The 18,584-nt window shown below is 46.7% G+C and overlaps 1 protein-coding gene across 4 annotated transcripts in view; it reads left to right on the top strand.

The window, feature by feature from the left end:
* Nucleotides 1-9,216, top strand: part of KLHL6 (kelch like family member 6) — a 139,235-nt gene extending 130,019 nt beyond the window's left edge. For all 4 annotated transcript variants that reach the window (XM_058662146.1, XM_058662145.1, XM_058662147.1 and 1 more), the window contains 3 exons: nt 3,196-3,398; nt 6,506-6,719; nt 8,196-9,216. In XM_058662146.1, coding sequence (XP_058518129.1) covers nt 3,196-3,398; nt 6,506-6,719; nt 8,196-8,497 — 719 coding nt within the window. In that variant the 3' untranslated portion in view covers nt 8,498-9,216. The remainder of the gene's footprint in view (nt 1-3,195; nt 3,399-6,505; nt 6,720-8,195) is intronic.
* The last annotated feature ends 9,368 nt before the right edge of the window (nt 9,217-18,584 follow it).

The raw sequence follows: 18,584 nt of genomic DNA, 5'->3' as shown, positions 1-18,584 counted from the left end.
TGGAATCTGTTCACAGCCCCCACCCACCCACCCCCGTGCCCTCCCTCAACCCCAGCCTAGGGGGCAGGCGGTGGGAGGCACAGCCTAGCAGAGTGCCCAGCAGGGGGATACAGCCAGCATTTGCCACTAAATCACATTTGTCATTTTATAGTGTATGCTTTCCTGCCTTTAAATCGCCATGTGTTTTTATTGATACAAATGGTCTATGGAAGCATACTTGTTATACACGATTCAATCAGTAGAAACGTGTGCTTCCATTCACTATGCATTCCTGATGTCGTCACATGCTTGTGGGATGGATAGCTGTGTGAAGTAACCACTACCTGTAAAGCCTGGTGTGGCACCAAGTATACAGTGAGAGTGTGGTGTTAGCTGTCTTTATTGTTATTATTACCAGCTCTAAGGCAGTCTATTGGATGGGTGGACCATTCATTATTCTTTAGCCTTATTTAAAAAAATAAATCTTGAGCCAAAAGACTTCAACTATAATTCAGTATCACTGGGGAGTCGTGCATATGTTTGTATGTATATTTTAAAGTGTATTTATTGTTAAATATATTTATTTAGATAGTTGATTTGTTTGAAAGGCAGAGACCGAAACAGACCTGACTCTTGCGGCCCAGTTGTGGGAGTCCCCCAGAAGCCATTCCTCACCTGTAACAAACTCTCTCAGCATCCCCCCTCCCATGCATCCCCACATCTCTTTTCCTGAGCAATCCACAGCCACAAGCCCAAGAGTGTGTGGGTTCCCAAGCCTGGTCTTCCAGGGAAGCGGCATGCTGGCCTGGGGCCCTGCCCACCTGCCCAGTGCATGTGCTCATGTGTGGGCTCCCAGGCCTGTGTTTTAAAAGTTAATATACTCACAGCCTTTACTATTTTTCTCTTATTTTTTATTAGTTTTTTGAGCTCTTATCATATGTCATTTGCTGTTTGTGGTGCCAATACTTTCTCCCTAAGTGTGTTTTTCTTTTAACTTGAGTTTATATTTATGCGATCATTTTATTTTCTCTATGACTCTGAGTTTCATGTCATGGTTAGAAAAATCTCTCCCCATACAAAGATCATTGATATAGTATATTTGTATATTCTCTAGCACTTTTATAGTGTTTAAGGATATATATTATTTGACTTTTTTTTACCACATGAATAGCCAATTGTTCTAGTAACAAATGAGCAGCCAAATGCTCTAGCAACATTTATTTGACAATATCTATATATTTTATTGTTTCTATGCTTTTATTTTAATTGATCAATTTGCCTGATCTTATATAACACTCCACTAATTTTATTATTATTATTACTTTTATGATAATGACCTATTAGCATATTTTAATATTGGTAAGGAATACTCCTTCAGTCTTTTTTTCTAAGATTTATTTATTTGATTTGAAAGGTAAAGTTGCAGAGAGAGGCGGAGAGAGATGGAGAGGAAAAGAGAATGAGACAGAGAGCTTCTACCTCCTGATTCCCCAAATGACCATAACTCCCAGAGCTGGGCCAGGCCAAAACCAGAAGCTAGGAGCTTCATCCCAGTCTCCCATGTGGGTGCAGGAACTCAAGCACTTGGGTCATCCTCTGCTCCTTTCTCAGACACATTAGCAGGGATTACAAGTGGAATAGCCAGTACATCAGCTAGCTCCCATAGGGAATGCCAGAGCCTTAGAAGGCAGCTTAGTCCACAATGCTCCTTGTCAAAACTTTCTTGTCAAAATTTTCCAAATTTACTTTTCTCAGAGAAGTTTAGAATTATCTTGTTGCATTCCTGAAGAAGGGCCAAAAGCTCTGAGCATCTGGATCACCCAATGTTTGCTGACATGTTTGCAAATATACTGTTCCAGCCAACCAGGTCTTACTTCCTTTGAGATAAAGTCATAATTTTTTCCTTCTAGAAATAAAGGTTGCATGTATTTTATTGAAAGTTTTTTACAATGATTTTATGATTTTTATCCTCATCTAAATAGAGATCAATAGCACAGTGTTTTAAATGAAAGGGACCTCTGAAAGGTACAAAATCCAGAGAAAAACAGCCAAACTCTTTGACGAAATTCACAGGAGAGCAAGCTTGGCCTTTGCTAGAGCAAGGGAAAAGTAAGCTGTGACATAATTTTTCTCCATCAGACTGTTTAAAACCTACCTGCCAACCAACCAACCAGCCCACCTGCCAGCCCACCTGCCAGCCAATCAAAGCATCCTCCTCACCACCCGCTGTGGGCAGAGTATGACAAGCTCTACTCTGGCAGATGCTCTGACCTAGAGGCCCACTCCTGGCTGCCAAGCTGGGAGCCATTCCATCCACAATGCGGGACCTGGCTAGTGGTGTCCATCGCTGTCCAGCTGAAAATTCAAACTCTGGCTTTACGTAGCTGGTGGTGCTGCAGGCCAACAGGGAGCCAGCACCATGACGCTGTGAAAACACTTGATTCATCCAGAATGTCAGTGCTCCTTGGTCATGGTCTTTCTACCCAGTTGCTATTTAAGTTTATTGAGTTTTCTTTTCTTTTCTTTTTTTTTTTTAAGATTATTACAGTCAAATATACACAGAGGAGGAGAGACAGAGAGGAAGATCTTCCATCCGATGATTCACTCCCCAAGTGAGCCGCAACGGGCCGATGCGCGCTGATCCGAAGCCAGGAACCAGGAACCTCCTCCGGGTCTCCCATGCGGGTGCAGTGTCCCAATGCATTGGGCCATCCTCAACTGCTTTCCCAGGCCACAAGCAGGGAGCTGGATGGGAAGTGGAGCTACCGGGATTAGAACCGGCGCCCATATGGGATCCCGGGGCTTTCAAGGCGAGGACTTTAGCCGCTAGGCCACGCCGCCAGGCCCTATTGAGTTCTCTTAAAAAAAAAAAAGTCAGTTTATTCTTCAATGACCTGTTTGGGCATTTCACACTTGTATAGTAAAAACCAACTTAAAAATAGGACAAGATGAGGCCGGTGACTTGGAAAAGCAGCAGGCTGCAATCTGTGGTGCCAGCATCCCACACAGGTGCTTGTTCGAGTCCTTGCTCCTCCACTTCCGATTCAGTTTCTTATTAATGCACCTGGGAACGCACTCACCTCCAGGGTTTCTCTTCTCTCCCTTGAGGGTGCAGCAGGCTTGGAAGCTGGCACTTCTGGCCACTGAGGAAGCTGTGGGAGAAGCTGTGCTGCCAACACACCAGGTGATACCCGTCTGCTTTGTTTTCTCTCATAGGTGGCAAAGAAACACAGCATGATGTCTGGAAATATAACTCTTCCATCAACAAATGGATTCAGATCGAGTATTTGAACATTGGTCGCTGGAGGCATAAGATGGTGGTGCTGGGCGGCAAGGTGTATGTGATCGGAGGGTTCGATGGCTTGCAGAGGATCAACAATGTGGAGACCTATGACCCCTTCCACAACTGCTGGTCAGAGGTACGCAACATAACTTGTTTGTGTTGTTGCTTCAAAGACTTTCTGAAAGGCACAGTCATCCTTACTAATCCAGGGATTCTACTTTTCTGGTCTCATTGAATCCACTGTCAGCTGGGGTCTAAAAATATGTGTGTATCACTGGATATTTAGAGAGACATAGAGGGAGAGGGGTACACTACGCTAGAAGTCGTATTTTCGTAACTTTCATGACAGCATTTTGTGATCATTGCTGTGTTTTATGATTAGGTGTTGCTAATCTCATTCTGTGACTAATTCATATAAATTAAACTTTGGTGCAGGAATGTCCTGGGGTACTTCAAAAAAGTTAAAAGACAAACCCCCAAACTTCCAAAAATTTTTAGAGAAATGGAATTTAAAGATAAGCTTACTTTGGCACATAAAATTCTTGAAATTCATGGAATTTTTATCATAATACTTATAAAATTGAAAACCTCTCATGCATGCCTTTCAGATATTTTGCACTAAAAGTAAATGTACTTAAAGATGATCTATTTGAAAGGCAAAGTGGCAGAGGAAGAGGGAGAGACAGAGAGAAGATTCTTCACCCCCGCCATGCCACCATCCACTGGTTCACCCCCCCCAAATGGCTGGGTGAAGCCAGGAACCTGGAACTCTGGGTCTCCTATATGGGTGGCAGAGCTTCTTATTCTGCTCTTCCAGATGCATTAGTAGAGAGCTGCATGGGGAGCAGAACAGCCAGGACTGTATCAGTGCTCTGATACAGAATGCTAGCACCGCAGGGAGCGACATCACCCCTCTGCCACAATGATGGCTCCAAAAATGTCCTCGCCTTGCTTGCACAAGAGTCGCATATGGGTGCCTGTTTGTGCCCTGGCGACCCTGCTTCCCATGCAGCTCCCTGCTTGTGGCCTGGGAAAGCAGTCGAGGCTGGCCCAAAGCCTTGGGACCCTGCTCTCACGTGGGAGATCTGGAAGAAACTCCTGGCTGCTGGCTTCAGATCAGAGCAGTTCTGGCTGCTGCAGTCACTTGGGGAGTCAATCAGTGGACTCTGTCTCTCTTTCTCTCTGTATATCTGACTTTCCAATAAGAATATATAAATCTTAAAGAAGTCAGCTCTTATGGATTTTCCCATTAGTGATGAATTGATCCTACTTCAGTGAGCTGGGCTTTAGCAGTGCAGTCTTGGCTATAGATCAGACCCAGGGAGAGTAAAGTGATCATACCTGGGGTATTTCAAGTTGGTTCTCAATGTTAAATTTCCTTCCTCCAGATCAGCTCATTTATGTTCCAGTTCTGTGGAGGGAAAATCATAGCAGTTATAGGGATAAGCAGAGACAGCCGCCAGGTTCCTGTGACATCTAGCCATCACTTGTCAAATGCTCTGAAAAATACCATTTGGGGTGCCCCTATATTTAAGGAGGATTTGCCCAATATTTTCTCAAGTCCTAAGTCCATCACAGAGATGCTCCATGTAGGAGCATGTACATGGACTTTTAGGAGTCCTCCTGAATGTCCTGGGGCTCACAGTGTGGAAGCACAGATCTGGCTGGGTTTCCAGGTCTGCAATGTTGCTCTGCAGCTAGAGAGGCCGCCCACTTGTGGCCACCTCCAACCCTTATACCAGTGTTTGCTCCCAGATTTAAGCAGTAAGGACAGTCAATGCTGGCACTTAGAAGGCCACCTGGAAATGTTGCTTGATGAATGAGCAGGTGAATGAATAGGAATAAGCATGTTTGAAAACCCATGTGGCATGCTGGCATCACTGTGTAAGCATTTACTCTTGCCTATTCCCTCCTTCCTGAGGGCTGGACTCTGAGAGCAGCAGATGGGTCGACCAACACACAGCCTACCCTCATCTTCCTGGAGCCTGGAGAGGGGTGGGAAATGGCTTCTTTGTATGTCTTAACGAAGGTCTAGGTCATAGGCCTTTCCCTTTAGGCAAAGGATGCCCAGGTTTGTGTCTCCTTGGTGTCAGGATTGTGTCCTGTGAGCCCCTGTGGCCATCTGGGCAGCAGGACAGACACTTCTCCCTGTGCCTTGTGTTGCACGCAAGGGAGCCAATGCAGTCGTGGTGGTGAATGGTGGGCTCATGCCCCAAAGAACTCTCAACCCTGAGCTACAGAACAGTGTTCTTTTTTTTGTTTTTTGAAGTTTGATTTATTTTATTTTTTAATAAGAGTTATTTATTTTTATTGGAAAGTCAGATTTACAGAGAAGGGGAGACAGAGAGCTTTTGTCTGCTGGTTTTACCGCCCAAGTGACTGCAATGGCCAGAGCTGAGCCAATCCAAAGCCAGGAGCCAGGAGTTTCTTCTGGGTCTCCCATGTGGGTACAGGGTCCCAAGGCTTTGGGCCATCTTCTACTGCTTTCCCAGGCCACCAGCAGGGAGCTGGAAGGGAAGTGGAACAGTTGGGACATGAACTGGTGCCCTTATGGGATCCCAGCTGCACACACAAGCTGAGGACTTTAGCTACTAAGCTACTGTGCTGGCCCTGTTTTGTTTTGTTTTGTTTTGTTTTTTAAATAATATTTATTTACTTTTATTGGAAAAGCAGATTTATGGTTCACTCTCCAAATGGTCACAACAGCCAGAGCTGACTGATTTGAAGCCAGGAACCGAAAGTTTCTTCTGGGTCTCCCATGAAGGTGCAGGGTGGGTCCCAAGGCTTTTGGCCATCTTGTATTGCTTTCTCAGGCCAAAAATAGGGAGCTGGGTGAAAAGCGAAGCAGCCAGGACTTGAAACGGTGTCTCTATGGGATCCCAACTGGTAAGGTGAGGGCTTAGCCATTGAGTCACCTCTTTGGGCCCAGCAGTGGGGTTTATAAAAGCAAAAACCACAAACCGAGAGGGGCCCAGGGGGATTGAGCTAATGTAGAACTATCTTAAGGTTGAAAAGTTACTGATCACTAAGTTTGCAAGCCTTTGTTGCTGTACCATTTCTCCTAGTCATGCTTGAATAGCCTAGCCAGGGATTCAAGCATTCTTGTCAAGCAGGATGTGGTTTTCTCAACCAGGCTACAGGCTCACAGATTGGGGGCGGGGGTGGTAACCTCACCTAAAGTGGAGCCCAGCTCACCATGATAGCCCTCATGTCAAACTTATTATTTCCCTTGTGTCTCTGCAGGCTGCACCCCTCCTTGTCCACGTCAGTTCCTTCGCAGCTACCAGCCATAAGAAGAAGCTCTATGTGATTGGGGGAGGGCCCAATGGGAAACTGGCCACGGACAAGACTCAGTGTTATGACCCTTCAACCAATAAGTGGACTTTAAAGACAGCCATGCCTGTGGAGGCTAAATGCATCAATGCTGTGAGTTTCAGGGACCGCATCTATGTTGTTGGTAAGTGAGAAATGGCTTCCTGTGTATTGAATGGCTTCCGAGGTACCCACGCAGCCATGTAGGTGGAGCAGCTAGGGCCCTCCTGGAAACACCTCGGGCTCCTGTGTGACGTGGGAAGAAAATATGGGTTTGGTTCAGGCCTTGGTGGAACTTGGAATCCCGGAGGCAGAATTAGCTCATCTTTCGTAGGAGTCTTCAAAAAGTTCATTGGAAAGTGAAATTCAAAGGTAATTTAATGTCTGTGCAAAAAATGTTGAAAAATCTATGCATGTGAGAAAACTTTGAAAAGTCCATAAAAAGTGTGTACTATGATAAAACTCTCCATTAATTTCAATTTTTTGCATGAAAATAAGCTTATATTTTAATTCCATTTTCTCACAAATATCTTCATGTAACCTTATGCAAAGTAGATTGACAGGGGAGGAGCCAAAATTTGCCATTGGAGTGGCTTAATGTTGCAGGCATTGGCAGATTGGAATGTACACTTGAAAGTGTGTAAGTGCTCTCAAGATGGCAGGCAGTATTTCCTCTCACTCTGTGTTCATGGGACTTTTGCTTCCCTTACTCACCCTGGAGTGGCAGTTAGTTGGCAGGAAAGTGTGGCCATCCAGGCCCCAGTTGGCAAGTAATTGTTAGGGGTGTGACTGTCCATCCTGCATGCGCATTAGAATCATGTAGGGAACTTTTGGCAGAACTATGGGGAGCTGAGCCTTACCTCAGACCTAGGAGGTCATAATGGAGTGCAGGATGCTGAGCAATGGAGTTTCTGTGTTCTCAAGAAGTTCCAGGTGATTTCCAGGTACAGCCAGGATCGAGAACCAGCGGTTAAGGAGATGCCAGAAAACAAGTAACTTCACTGATTAACAGTTCGGCAGAGAAGGCTTCCTGGAGGCAAACCATTGGAAACAATTAAGGAAAAGAAACTTGGATACCTGCTTTGGATGTCTGGGAGTTTTGCTATAGTCAGCCTCAGGATGCCTTCAGAAGTCTAATCTCTGTGTGGGCTGGTGTCTCGGATCAAGCATAGGCTGTGAAAAGATGCCACTCCCCAGCCATTTTCCTGGGCTAAGGGCTTCTACATGCCACCTCTGCCAGGTGCTTGATGTGCACATGTCTTCTGGCTTCTCTTCTCTGCCATGGTCTTGGTGCTTACAGGCACAGATCAAAAAGTGGCAGAGCTGGGTGTGTGGGCTGAGCCCAGGTGGAAATTCTTTCCAAGGAGCTGTCTGGGGGTGCGTTGGGCAGCTGTATTCATCAGATGTTCTTTGAGCCTGGTTGGCACCTGGCTGCAGAACCTCAAGGCCATTGTAAAGTGTTTCTGCACTTACTGTCCTTTGAGGTCCACTCTGGCATATTGGAGAGCTGCTAGCCTGCTGTTTGTCTTGGCAAAGTGATGGACTTGACCAAGCCAGAAGTAAGATGTGGGTTAACGGGAGAGAAAGCAGAAACAATGATGTGCTTCCTCTTGCTCTTCAGGAGGGGCCATGAAAGCACTGTATGCCTACAGCCCACTGGAAGACAGCTGGTGCCTGGTCACCCAGCTGAGCCACGAGCGGGCCAGCTGTGGCATCGCGCCCTGCAATAACCGACTCTACATCACTGGAGGGCGGGACGAGAAGAATGAGGTCATTGCCACTGTGCTGTGCTGGGACCCCGAAGCCCAAAAACTGACAGAGGAGTGCGTCCTGCCTCGCGGGGTGTCACATCACGGCAGTGTCACCATCAGGAAGTCATACACCCATGTGCGGAGGATTGTGCCTGGAGCAGTGTCTGTGTGACTGTGGGAGGGGAGCCTGGAGACACTCAGCACTTGGTCTCGGCCTCTCCGCCATGTGTAGTCCTGTACGGCTGGTATTTGAGGTCATATACTGGGGCTTTCTGGGGCTGCTCTGGGGGCATCTCAGAAGTCACAGCCCTGGGACACTGAGACCAGCCTGGGGTGTTTGCCTGACCTACCTCAGGAGGGAAGATGGGAAGAAGAGTGATATTAAACATCCAAGACACACTGACTGTGTGTCCTTGCCCATCAGCTCATTTAACCATCATGATGACCTAGAGCTGGATACCATCTCTCCTGGTTTACAGGTGCAGAATCTAAGTCTCAGAGGCTGAGACTTGCCCCCATAGGACAACAAGTAACTAAGTTGGGAGTCTTTCCTTTCCAAGGGTTGTGCCCTCCCGTCACCAGTATAGCCATCTCTGCATTTGGAAAGCAACAAGAAGCAAAACCTGGCTCATGTCTTGTTTTGACAAATCTTGCTAGAAGATTCACTCAGCAAGCCAAGGAAATGAAGGGGTTTCCCTTTGCTATTTAAAAGCCACAAAATCTTTTGCATCAGAGCCTTTTGCGCTCCTGGTCAAGGGCATGTTCTGATAGATTCTTCCACCTGACAGGTTTGGAGAGAGGTTTGAGAGGGCTAATTCACTTTGAAACAGATGATGGACTTACAGTCTGTTCTCTCTCCGTGGAAAACTTCTACTTAAAAAAATATATGTGTGTGTGTTTGAAAGGCAGAGATAGAGAGAGAGAGAGAGAGATAGAGAGAGAGAGAGAATAGTCCTATCTGCTGATTCAGCGCCAAATACCCAGAGGCCAGACTAGGCCAGGCTGAGCTGCCACCAGGAGTCAGCAGCTCATTCTTGATTTTATTTGAGCCCTTCCTGCTGCCTGCCAGTGTCTGCGTTAGCAGGAAACTGGAGTCCAAGAACCAGAGCCAAATATTGTACCCAGTGTGGGATTCTGTGCATCCTGGCCAACCATCAAGCCAAATGTCCACTTTGAGAGCCTCTTTTTTTTTTCTCATCATCACAGAATGGCTCACTGGGCACTGGAACTTCCAGACAGAATTGTACCTTTAGCACAGTCTTACCTCTTCCTGTCCAGCAGTCATGGTGCCATGTAAAAAGGGGATTCCCAGAGGCTCCACTTACTGTGTTTGTAGACAGTAAGTGTGTTAATACTGTTGGCCACTACAGAGGTCACAGACTTTTCCTGACTGCTTGATTTCTACTTTATAGACCATGATTTGGGTACTTGGTACTGAGACCCCCACAATCTTACCACCTGAGCTTTTAGGGTATTTATAAAGCCTTCAATTTATTTTTTTGGATCATCAGCTCAATTTTGACTCAGAGTCTGTTCTTCACTCTAACGAAAGAGCTTTCAAATGACCTCACTGGGAACTCATTCTAATCCCTTAGTTGGAGAAGCCATTTAAGAGATCATGTTTCACACGCTGCAATTGAACAGTGACGGGGCTAACAGCATAGCAACTGTATTACCCAGTGAGCTGCATTTTCGTTGCATGATTTAGATTCTGTTTATAAAGTTTTAGTTCATGTCAGGTGTGGCCTATCGAGCTCATACTTCTCAGCAGTTTGGGAAGTTAGAGGTCTTGGAGTGGACAGATAGTGAATTAAAGTCTCATGCAAAAGTGATGGTTGGAATATGTTAATGGTCAAATCAGATTGTAACAAATGGAAAATTATGAGTGAATTGTCTTGTTTATGTCAAGTTCATTGACGCTAAAGTAAATGCATGCTCATGTGTGAAGGCTTTATGCCTTAGGGTCAGGGGTGACAGTCTGCTCCCTGCTAGGAAAAGTAAGATGGGACTGTGAAAACATACTTGGAAATTCAGAACACATGATCACCTACTTGTAAGCACTAGTAACAGTTAGGAATCTGTCAATGGAAGCAGTGCATTCTGGTTCAGTTAGGCAACCATTCATGTATATCAGGCCTAGACAAGACCAATGAAGGACAAATCCCCACCCTAGAGACACTCAAAAAGTGGGTAAACAGGCCATGGCTCCATATTCTAACTCTCCTTTTCTCCAGGTTAGCTAGAAAGGAGTCGCCTTTGGAGTTGTCAGGTTATTTCCTGGTTGTTTTTGCCTTTCAACGTGTCCCTGTGGGAAGCAGCCTACTCACGACAGGCTGACTGTTTGTCGCTTAGAGACCATTGTCAGCCACAGGAACACTCCAGCTCCTTCCAAAGAATGTTGGAGAAAAGAACTTGCAGAGGGGAACTCCTGTGGTATCGTCAGGCCACCTAGAGAGCATCGCCCCCAAGACCACACTCCAGTTGCAGCACTGAGAGCCGCTGCAGCAGATCAGTCTTGACTTCTCAGCCTGACTCTAGATGCAGAACTCGCATCTCATACCCAAATGAAGGCCAGGGAAGGACGTTTTTGATTCTGTAGCACTAGATAAGCAGTTGAACTATAAAATCTCAGCTACCCTGCGTTTAGGAAATATAGAGTCCTGCCAGTGCCGGAGGAAGGCATTGTGAAGGCCAATGAAGGAGACTGAGAGTTTTGCCCACAAACCTGCCAGAGTGTAGCAAAGAAAACAAGTTCAATCACTTTGGGGAAATTTTATAAGAATTATCATCAGGATTTAGGCTTCTAGGTGCTAGCCAGGGCTGTGTGTGTGTGGGGGGGTGGGGGGTGGGGGGAGCAGGTGTTTGAAAGTCTAATTTCTGTGCCAAGATAAGAAAACAAGAACTGAAGTCCACAAACGCATTAGCTGTTGTAACCCACACAGTCGGCATGGGAGGCATAATGCAGAGGTAGGGGCCCTTAGGACCAAGGCAGGTCAGGGGAATGTTCTGGCATAGCAGGCCGCGCTCCAGCAGGACCTGTGAGTGGCTAGAGCACCCCCAGCTGGGAGGCAGAGGCTGGGCTAGACGAAGGAGGTCAGGGTCCAAAGAGGAGTTCTGGAAAATGACATCAGGGGCTCTGGAGTTTGTGAGCAGGAAGGATCAGGGAGAAAGAACCAGGGCCAGGCTGTGCATGCAAGACAACAAGGTGGGACTCCAATTCTGAGAACCAAATTGCAAACCACAGCAGGAGCAGCACTTGGACAGGTTGTGATGCCCCTGAGCTGCCAGGCCAGGTCTCCCTTCATACAGGACCCAGTATCTTTGGTGGAATGGAGGCCGTGGTGACGCCGAGGGGCTCCAGCTGCCTAGGCTGGTCTGAAACAGGCCAGGAGCTACGCAACACCATGGCACCAACAGATAAACGTTCTCACCCCGCTTGCACTGACTCCGGAAGCTCACGCACAGACACAGTGCCCTTGAACGCCAAGCAAACTCCATGCTCAGGGAAATACACATATCATCTTCTTGCAGCTGGGAAAGCATAGCTTCGCTATTTATAAAGGTCCTGGATGGGCTGCTGTTAGTGATTTATTCATCCTGCTTGACTTTGAAAAACAGAAGGACTCAGCAGAAGTTCTAAAAGGGGGGTGACCCCAGCTGGAATTCCTCTTATAAAGTCCGAACTTGGGGGGTGCAAAGTCTTTTTCCCCCTTTGTGTCTGAGCTATGTGTTGGATCTCAGAGTTGGATGGATTGACCCTTGTGGAAATCTACTTTTGTCTCGAAACAAAGGAGAAGTAGTCACACTTAGCAAAACAAGTGCTCGAAGCGTTTTGATGACATGAAGTTGTATTTTGTTTTACAATAATAAAACTATTTTTATAAATAAAGAGATATAAGGCATATTTATTCAATAAAGTATGTTTCAAATGGCTAAAAATTTGTTGTATGCACTACTACATGGATTTTGGGGGGTTTATTTTGGCTGATATGAATACATTGTGTCTGAATTGAAATTAGTTTAGGAATTGAAGAGTAGAAACATTTGGAAGGGCTTAGCTAAGTTTGTACACAAAGACCTGCTAGGTTTTATTTACAGAATGGCAAACAGTGGACACACTCCCCTGCCCCCACCAAAGCTGCACTGCTTCTCTTTTACAAGTCCAGTTGCAAAGTGGCTGACTTCCATCCTGTCTGGCATTGCCTCTTGTCACAGGGTGATTCCTGCTCTGTCTGCTGCAGAACACCGTGTTGCCCTGTGCTCTGCCTCTCGGCCCTGGCGTGTGCACCTTGAGGTTGGAGAGGGAGCTCACTGCACAGCCTGTCAGGATTTTGTGAACTCTGGCTTATGGTGTAAGGACCCTGTGCATGTGGGAAGGACACCTGAAGCTTGTAAGAAGCATAGGGCTGCGTGACCAGCTTGGACCATCCCCATTCAGCCTGCCTGGTGATAGGTATTCTTGTCCTTTGGCTTGGGAGTTCGCCTACAGCCTAGTCTCAATGGCGGGTTGCTTGGGAGTGGGTCTTGGGCCATACAGCCCACAACTGTAGATCAAATAGGGATTCTGACTTCAGCTTTGCTGCTGAGCCCTTTGATCTCCTGGCTGGGGAAATGACCTCAACCACTCTCTGATGTAGGCGTTCCTGGGCAACACCTGCCATCTGCCCGTCTATCTCTAGCTTTTGCCTCTGCTTTCATTTCTCGCTGCTGGTGTATGCCAGTCACCGAGTCAGGCTCCTTTGCAACCTTGTGCAGGACCCTCAGTTTTCTCCCTGCCCTGGAAGTGCAGGTGTCATTGTCTGTCCCTGAGTGCCGCCACTCCCAGGACTGCTGGTGTTAGGGACTCCTTTGGCTCTGCTCCCACAATCCCCAAGCTGCCCAGCAGCAAGCTGTCTGCTTAGCAGCCTCTGAAGTTCATTTGCATGTTTGTCTCTGGCACCTGGGAATTTTCCTTTGTTTCATGCATGCTCGGGTGTCTGCTTGATTATTGTTTTGACCATCTGGCTTGAAACCTGTGCCCATTCATCTCTGATCTTCTGCCGGGCCCTCACCTGCCGCCTCTGCTGGGGTCCCCCAAGATGGAAACTCACCGCTGTCCCTGTCTTGACCTATGACTACCCCAGTCTCACCATGTCTCTAGAATGTTCTAATTCATGAGGTTTAGGGAAGTAATGAAAGAGGATATAGAACTTCCTGCCTGTAACTTCTTTAGGATGGCTGAAATTGAGTGGAAGATAAGAGTGTGGCAGTCTTGTGTAAGACATCCGTAAGGGAGCTCCACCACTGGCTTGGTGACACTATGACATTACTCTAGTTCCTTCCAGTTTGGCAGTAGTGAGTTGCCCCTTTCCCCACAAGGGACAGAATAGGGCTTCCTAGCCCCAACTCCTATCTCTGTAAGGAAAGAGTCCTGTTCCCAAAAGGCATCAGAGATTAGCCTCGAATAGTTAAACAAGGCCTGGCTGAGGACTGTGAGGTGCCAATGGGAGATATACACAGAAAGAAAAAGGCATCTGGATCATGGGGAGAGGGGGACAGGCTTCAGCTGTCCCTCAGGAGTGGGGACGTGTGGGTGTGCATGGGCATGCATACGTACACATACACGTGGTGTCAAAAACAGACAAAGCTAGACATTATTCAGAATGGAGAAATCAGGAACTATGGACAATAGAGGGAAGAACCCAGTCCCATTTTGAGGTGTATGGAGGTGACTGGGCCTTGACAAGGAGTAGAGAGGCGGAGTGAGGGGGCGCAGGTGGCCTGAAGCAAGCAAACACACGCACAAGGGGTGGGCAGCAGGAGCGTGTCAGGGCAGCTGTGTCTACCCACTGCCCAAGTCAGGGAGAGGATGCTGGCCTTCACGGAGCCTGGTGCTCAGATGGCCTGCTTTCCTGATGCTGACTCTATGCTGCTGAAAGCTCTCCTGTGCTGTAGGAGATAGGCACTATGATGTCTCTGCAGGATGGATGTGAACCCTGAGAAAAATGTTGGTTGGGGGGGTCAGGGTCCCTTGTAAGGTCAGGGTTGGGGACAAAACCAGTGGCAACAGAGATTAAGCAGCCTTGAGCTTTTCTAGGAAGCAATTCAAAAGGGGCTGAATCATCCAGGGATGTGGCCTTGCTGTGTTGACATCTGTTCAGAGGAGTGGCGCGTGGATGCTGAATGCTTGGGTGCCCAGGCATATCTGGCTTAGGAAAAAGATAGAGGCGAATGAAGCACAGGTGTGGCCACCACTCGCACTGCTGTCGGCAGGCCTACGTTGAGGCCAGGAGTGGCTCCTCCTGGAATCTTCTGAAGATAAAGAAGCGGTAAAATCGCATGAAAACTTCCTTGAGCTCACATTGGTCAGAGCATGCTTTCACACTTTCTGGCTTTATGTCACAACAAGAATGGGTTTTTCAGCATTTTCTATGCTATCTTTTTCTTAAAATTCTGTTCACAATCTACTGAGTTAGTTTCATTGCGTACCAGTGGGTTGCAAGTTACAACTCCTATCTGAAAGGCACAAGGTGGCATGCACTGACCTGGGTAGGGATGAAGGACAGCTGTTGAAAAGCCCTTGATGTAGCCCTCCCAGCAGCATTCAGAGAAAGCAGAGAGGGACTCTGACTACACTGAGAAGTCTGTGAGCTTGGCCTCAGATAAACATGGCCTTTGTGGGTGAAATCGTATTCTTTCATCATGAAAGTGTGGTAAGAGGAGCATCTATTGGGTAATTTCCCAGAAGCGTGAGACCAATCCAGAAATAGATTAGCACAGTGATGAACTAGTAAGGTAGAAGTGCTGAAATCTCTCACTGCCAAAGCACATGCTGAGAGAATGCTGCATTTCCAGGGGAGGCACTGTAGAAGCCCAGAGGACAGACGGACCATCAGACTCTGCTCTCCTGAGCCCCGGACAGGCATTAGAGAATAGAGGAATGGGGTGCACCTGTGTGAAACAACACAAGTATTTATTGGACCCTTTTTTCTTTTCAGGTGTGATTTTAGACACTCTTATGGCTTGCAAAGCCAAGTTCGCAATGCTCAGAGGGGGCAGTTGGCAGCGAAGATTTGTCATTCTTAATGGGATGTTTTTATAGACTCAGAAATGTTTAAGGGGTTCTCCAAATCTTTGTTTTTTTCTGACTCTGTCCTGGGCATTCCCATTTTGGTGGGCTGGGGCTAGCTCCCCTACATCTCGCTCCCAACATCCATCCAACAAAGGGATTTAACACATATACTGTGACCCTGTATTCCTGTTTCTCTGCTCAGCAATCTTGCAGTTTCAGGAGCATCAGTGGGGATGCTAGAGAGAGGATTTGGAGGGAGGTAAAAGAGAGTGAAAGTCAGAACCGATTGGGCTAGTGACTGAAATTTCTGTAATTTTAATTTCTCTATTTTCTATATTCTACGAAATTTTATACAGTTTTGATTAACTTGCAATAATTTTACTTATGGAAGTCTAGGAAATCTTTGAAAACATCTTGGTGGCCTCAAATAATGTTGAGAGTCAGCAAAGGGAGAAGTGGACTCCACAATTAGCCCTCCGTTCTGTTTCCACCGTGTAGATTCAACCAATCTGGGAGAGAAAACACCTGGAAAAACAGTTGCACCTGTACTGCAGACTTTTCCTTCTTGCCCTTACTCCCTAAACAGCATAACAACTCTTCCTGTAGCATTTACATTGCATTATGTAAATAAGGTATGGGGAGGATGTGCTTAGGTTCTGTATAAACCCTGCACTAGTGTGTCTAAAAGACCTGAGCATCCATGGATTCTGGTATCCTCAAGGGTCCCTGAACTGACCTCCTCAACACAGAGGCATGGATAGGAATAAACAATCTTCTGCAGCTAAGTGCAAACCAGCAAATCATTTACAAGTCTGTATGCTGATTCGGATGCCAACAAGAGGATAGGTACTGAAGTGCTTGCTCTCTGCAGTGTTGGACAATGCATCTTCCTGGGTGGTGAGATGCGGTGCTCAACAAGGACCCAAGCTGCTGACATGGTGATGGTTGAAAAAGGCACAGCTTCGTCACACAGCCTCTGACTCCGATTTGCCTCGCTTTGGACACAGGTTAATCATAGACTACATCTTACTAGGTGTTGCTGAGCATTGGACGAGATCAGACATGCAAAATGCTTAGCTCATTGCGCGACAGACTGTCAATGGGCCACACACGTTAGCTGTTGGGATTGTCCTTGACTGAGAGCCTGCAGGGCTGGAAACTATCTTCTTGCTGGTCTTAGTACAGAGCCAGGCGGAACCTCAAAGGCTGTTGCTTTGTCAACACCTATCAGGAATAATGTTTGGGGAGAGGCCTGAGATGCTGTTCCTCCAGTAATTGTTCCCCTATTATTGGGACACTTGGCATTCATTAGAGTCAGAGCCACAAAAACTTTTAAAATTTATTTATTTTATTTGAAACAGTTACAGAAAGAGACAGAAAAGCAGAGAGAGGGAGATCTTCCATTTGATGGATCACAAAAATAGCCACAATGGCCAGCTCTGGACCAGTTGGAAGCCAGGATCCAGGAGCTTTTTCTTGACCTCTCACACGGGTACAGAGGCCCAGAGTCTTGGATCATCCTCTGATGTTTTCCCAGGTGCATTAACAGGAAGTTGGATTAGAAGTGGAGCTGCTAGGAACTGAAATGGCACCCAAATCTTCAATGCAAACAGCACTGGCTCCTGCAAAAATTTGCAAAAACTGGCAGCACAGGGGCCATATTCTTACACAACTGGCCATAGAAGATGAGGAAATGTTCTCTTTTTGTAGCAAAGGGCTCTACTGCTTGATGTGCCAGTGTCCACTGATTGGCTTGGTTCCCAAAGCAGTCGTGTCTGTAGGCTCTACTTAGTCCCAGTGCTGACTGCATGAAGTACATTGGTTCATGGATGAGAAAACTGAAGCTGAACACCTTTCCAGAGTCAAGTCTAAGTTTGTTGCAGAACAATACTCCAAACTTGTTGGAGATGACGCTGCGGAATCCCCTAACCTGGGCCTGTTTGCCCCATCATGCATTAGTCCAATCATTAAAGTCAAATGGATGGAAGGAATTAAGTGTCCATTGCAAAGTACAGAGTAAGGCTCTGGGCAGCTACTGCTTGATTCTTAGGTTTTTGAGGAGTTAGGAGCAAAGGTTCTTTGGATTGAAATTAGGGCTGAGAGCTCACATCTGAGTTCCTGATTGGCCAGTGATGCTCATGACCTTCCTTTGATCCGTGTTTCTTAGGGAATCTATGGCGGCCAGGTGGGCTTCCGTGAGTGTGGGGAGGGTGCGTGTGAGTGCTTGGTCACCTTCTCACCAAACCTGGAATTCACTTGTCCAAACCCCTCTGGGACTGTAAACACCAATGAAATTTTATCTATTGGAGAAACAGATGACTTTTTGATCTTGTGATTAAAACCATGTAGGGCTAACCGTACAACTTTCTCAGTTCAGATAGTTACATTTGATAAAGGACAGGCAGTCACACCTTGGACTATGGAAGAGACATGACGGAAGATAGACAAGAGCTGAATCCTGCTTTTACACTATAGATGTTTGTTCCAAGTCCAGTGTGTGTCTCTCTGAGCTGGTGTAATGTCTGCTGTCTCCTTTGGACTTGTAAGCAAGGAGAGAGATAGAGGGAAGAGGGGACATGGGTCTCATTTAATGCCATGGTTCTCTGATTCAGGGATTTTAAAAAAAGGTTTATTTTATTTTATATATTGGAAAGGCAGATATACAGAGAGAAGGAGATACAGAGAGAAAGACTTACTGCCCCCTGATTTACTCCCCATGTGGCTGCAACAGCCAGAGCTTAGCCCATCTGAAACCAGGAGCCGGGAGCTTCTTCTGGGTCTTCCACGTGTGTGCAGGGTCCCAAGGACTTGGGCCATCCCAGGCAGCAAGTAAGGAGCTGGATAGGAGGTGGAACAGCTTGGGTAGTAACCAGTCCGTAAGGGGTCCCGGCAGATGCAAGGTGAGGATTTATCCACTAGGTTATCATGCAGGGCCCTGATTCATGGATTTTTATTAAGATCGTGCATGTCACAATTTCAGAGGCACCTTGCAAACATCTAAGAAGGGCAAGGCCAGGGACTCATGCCCGAAGTTCCCAGGAGCTAGAGATGATCCCTAAGTGTGCTTCTAGAGGTTCCTGCAGGAGGTAGACTTGCATTTTCCCAGATGTTCACCAGGGGACAGATGATGAACAAAGGCATCCCAGTCTCCTAGCCAGGGGACTGAGTCACAAAAACAGTCCAGAGTTTATTTTCCTAAAAGGAAAGA

This window comes from Ochotona princeps, chromosome 3 (genome assembly GCF_030435755.1).
Source record: "Ochotona princeps isolate mOchPri1 chromosome 3, mOchPri1.hap1, whole genome shotgun sequence".
NCBI lineage: Eukaryota > Metazoa > Chordata > Mammalia > Lagomorpha > Ochotonidae > Ochotona > Ochotona princeps.
Note: the sequence above shows the minus strand (reverse complement) of the source record. Positions and strands in the feature narration are given on the sequence as shown.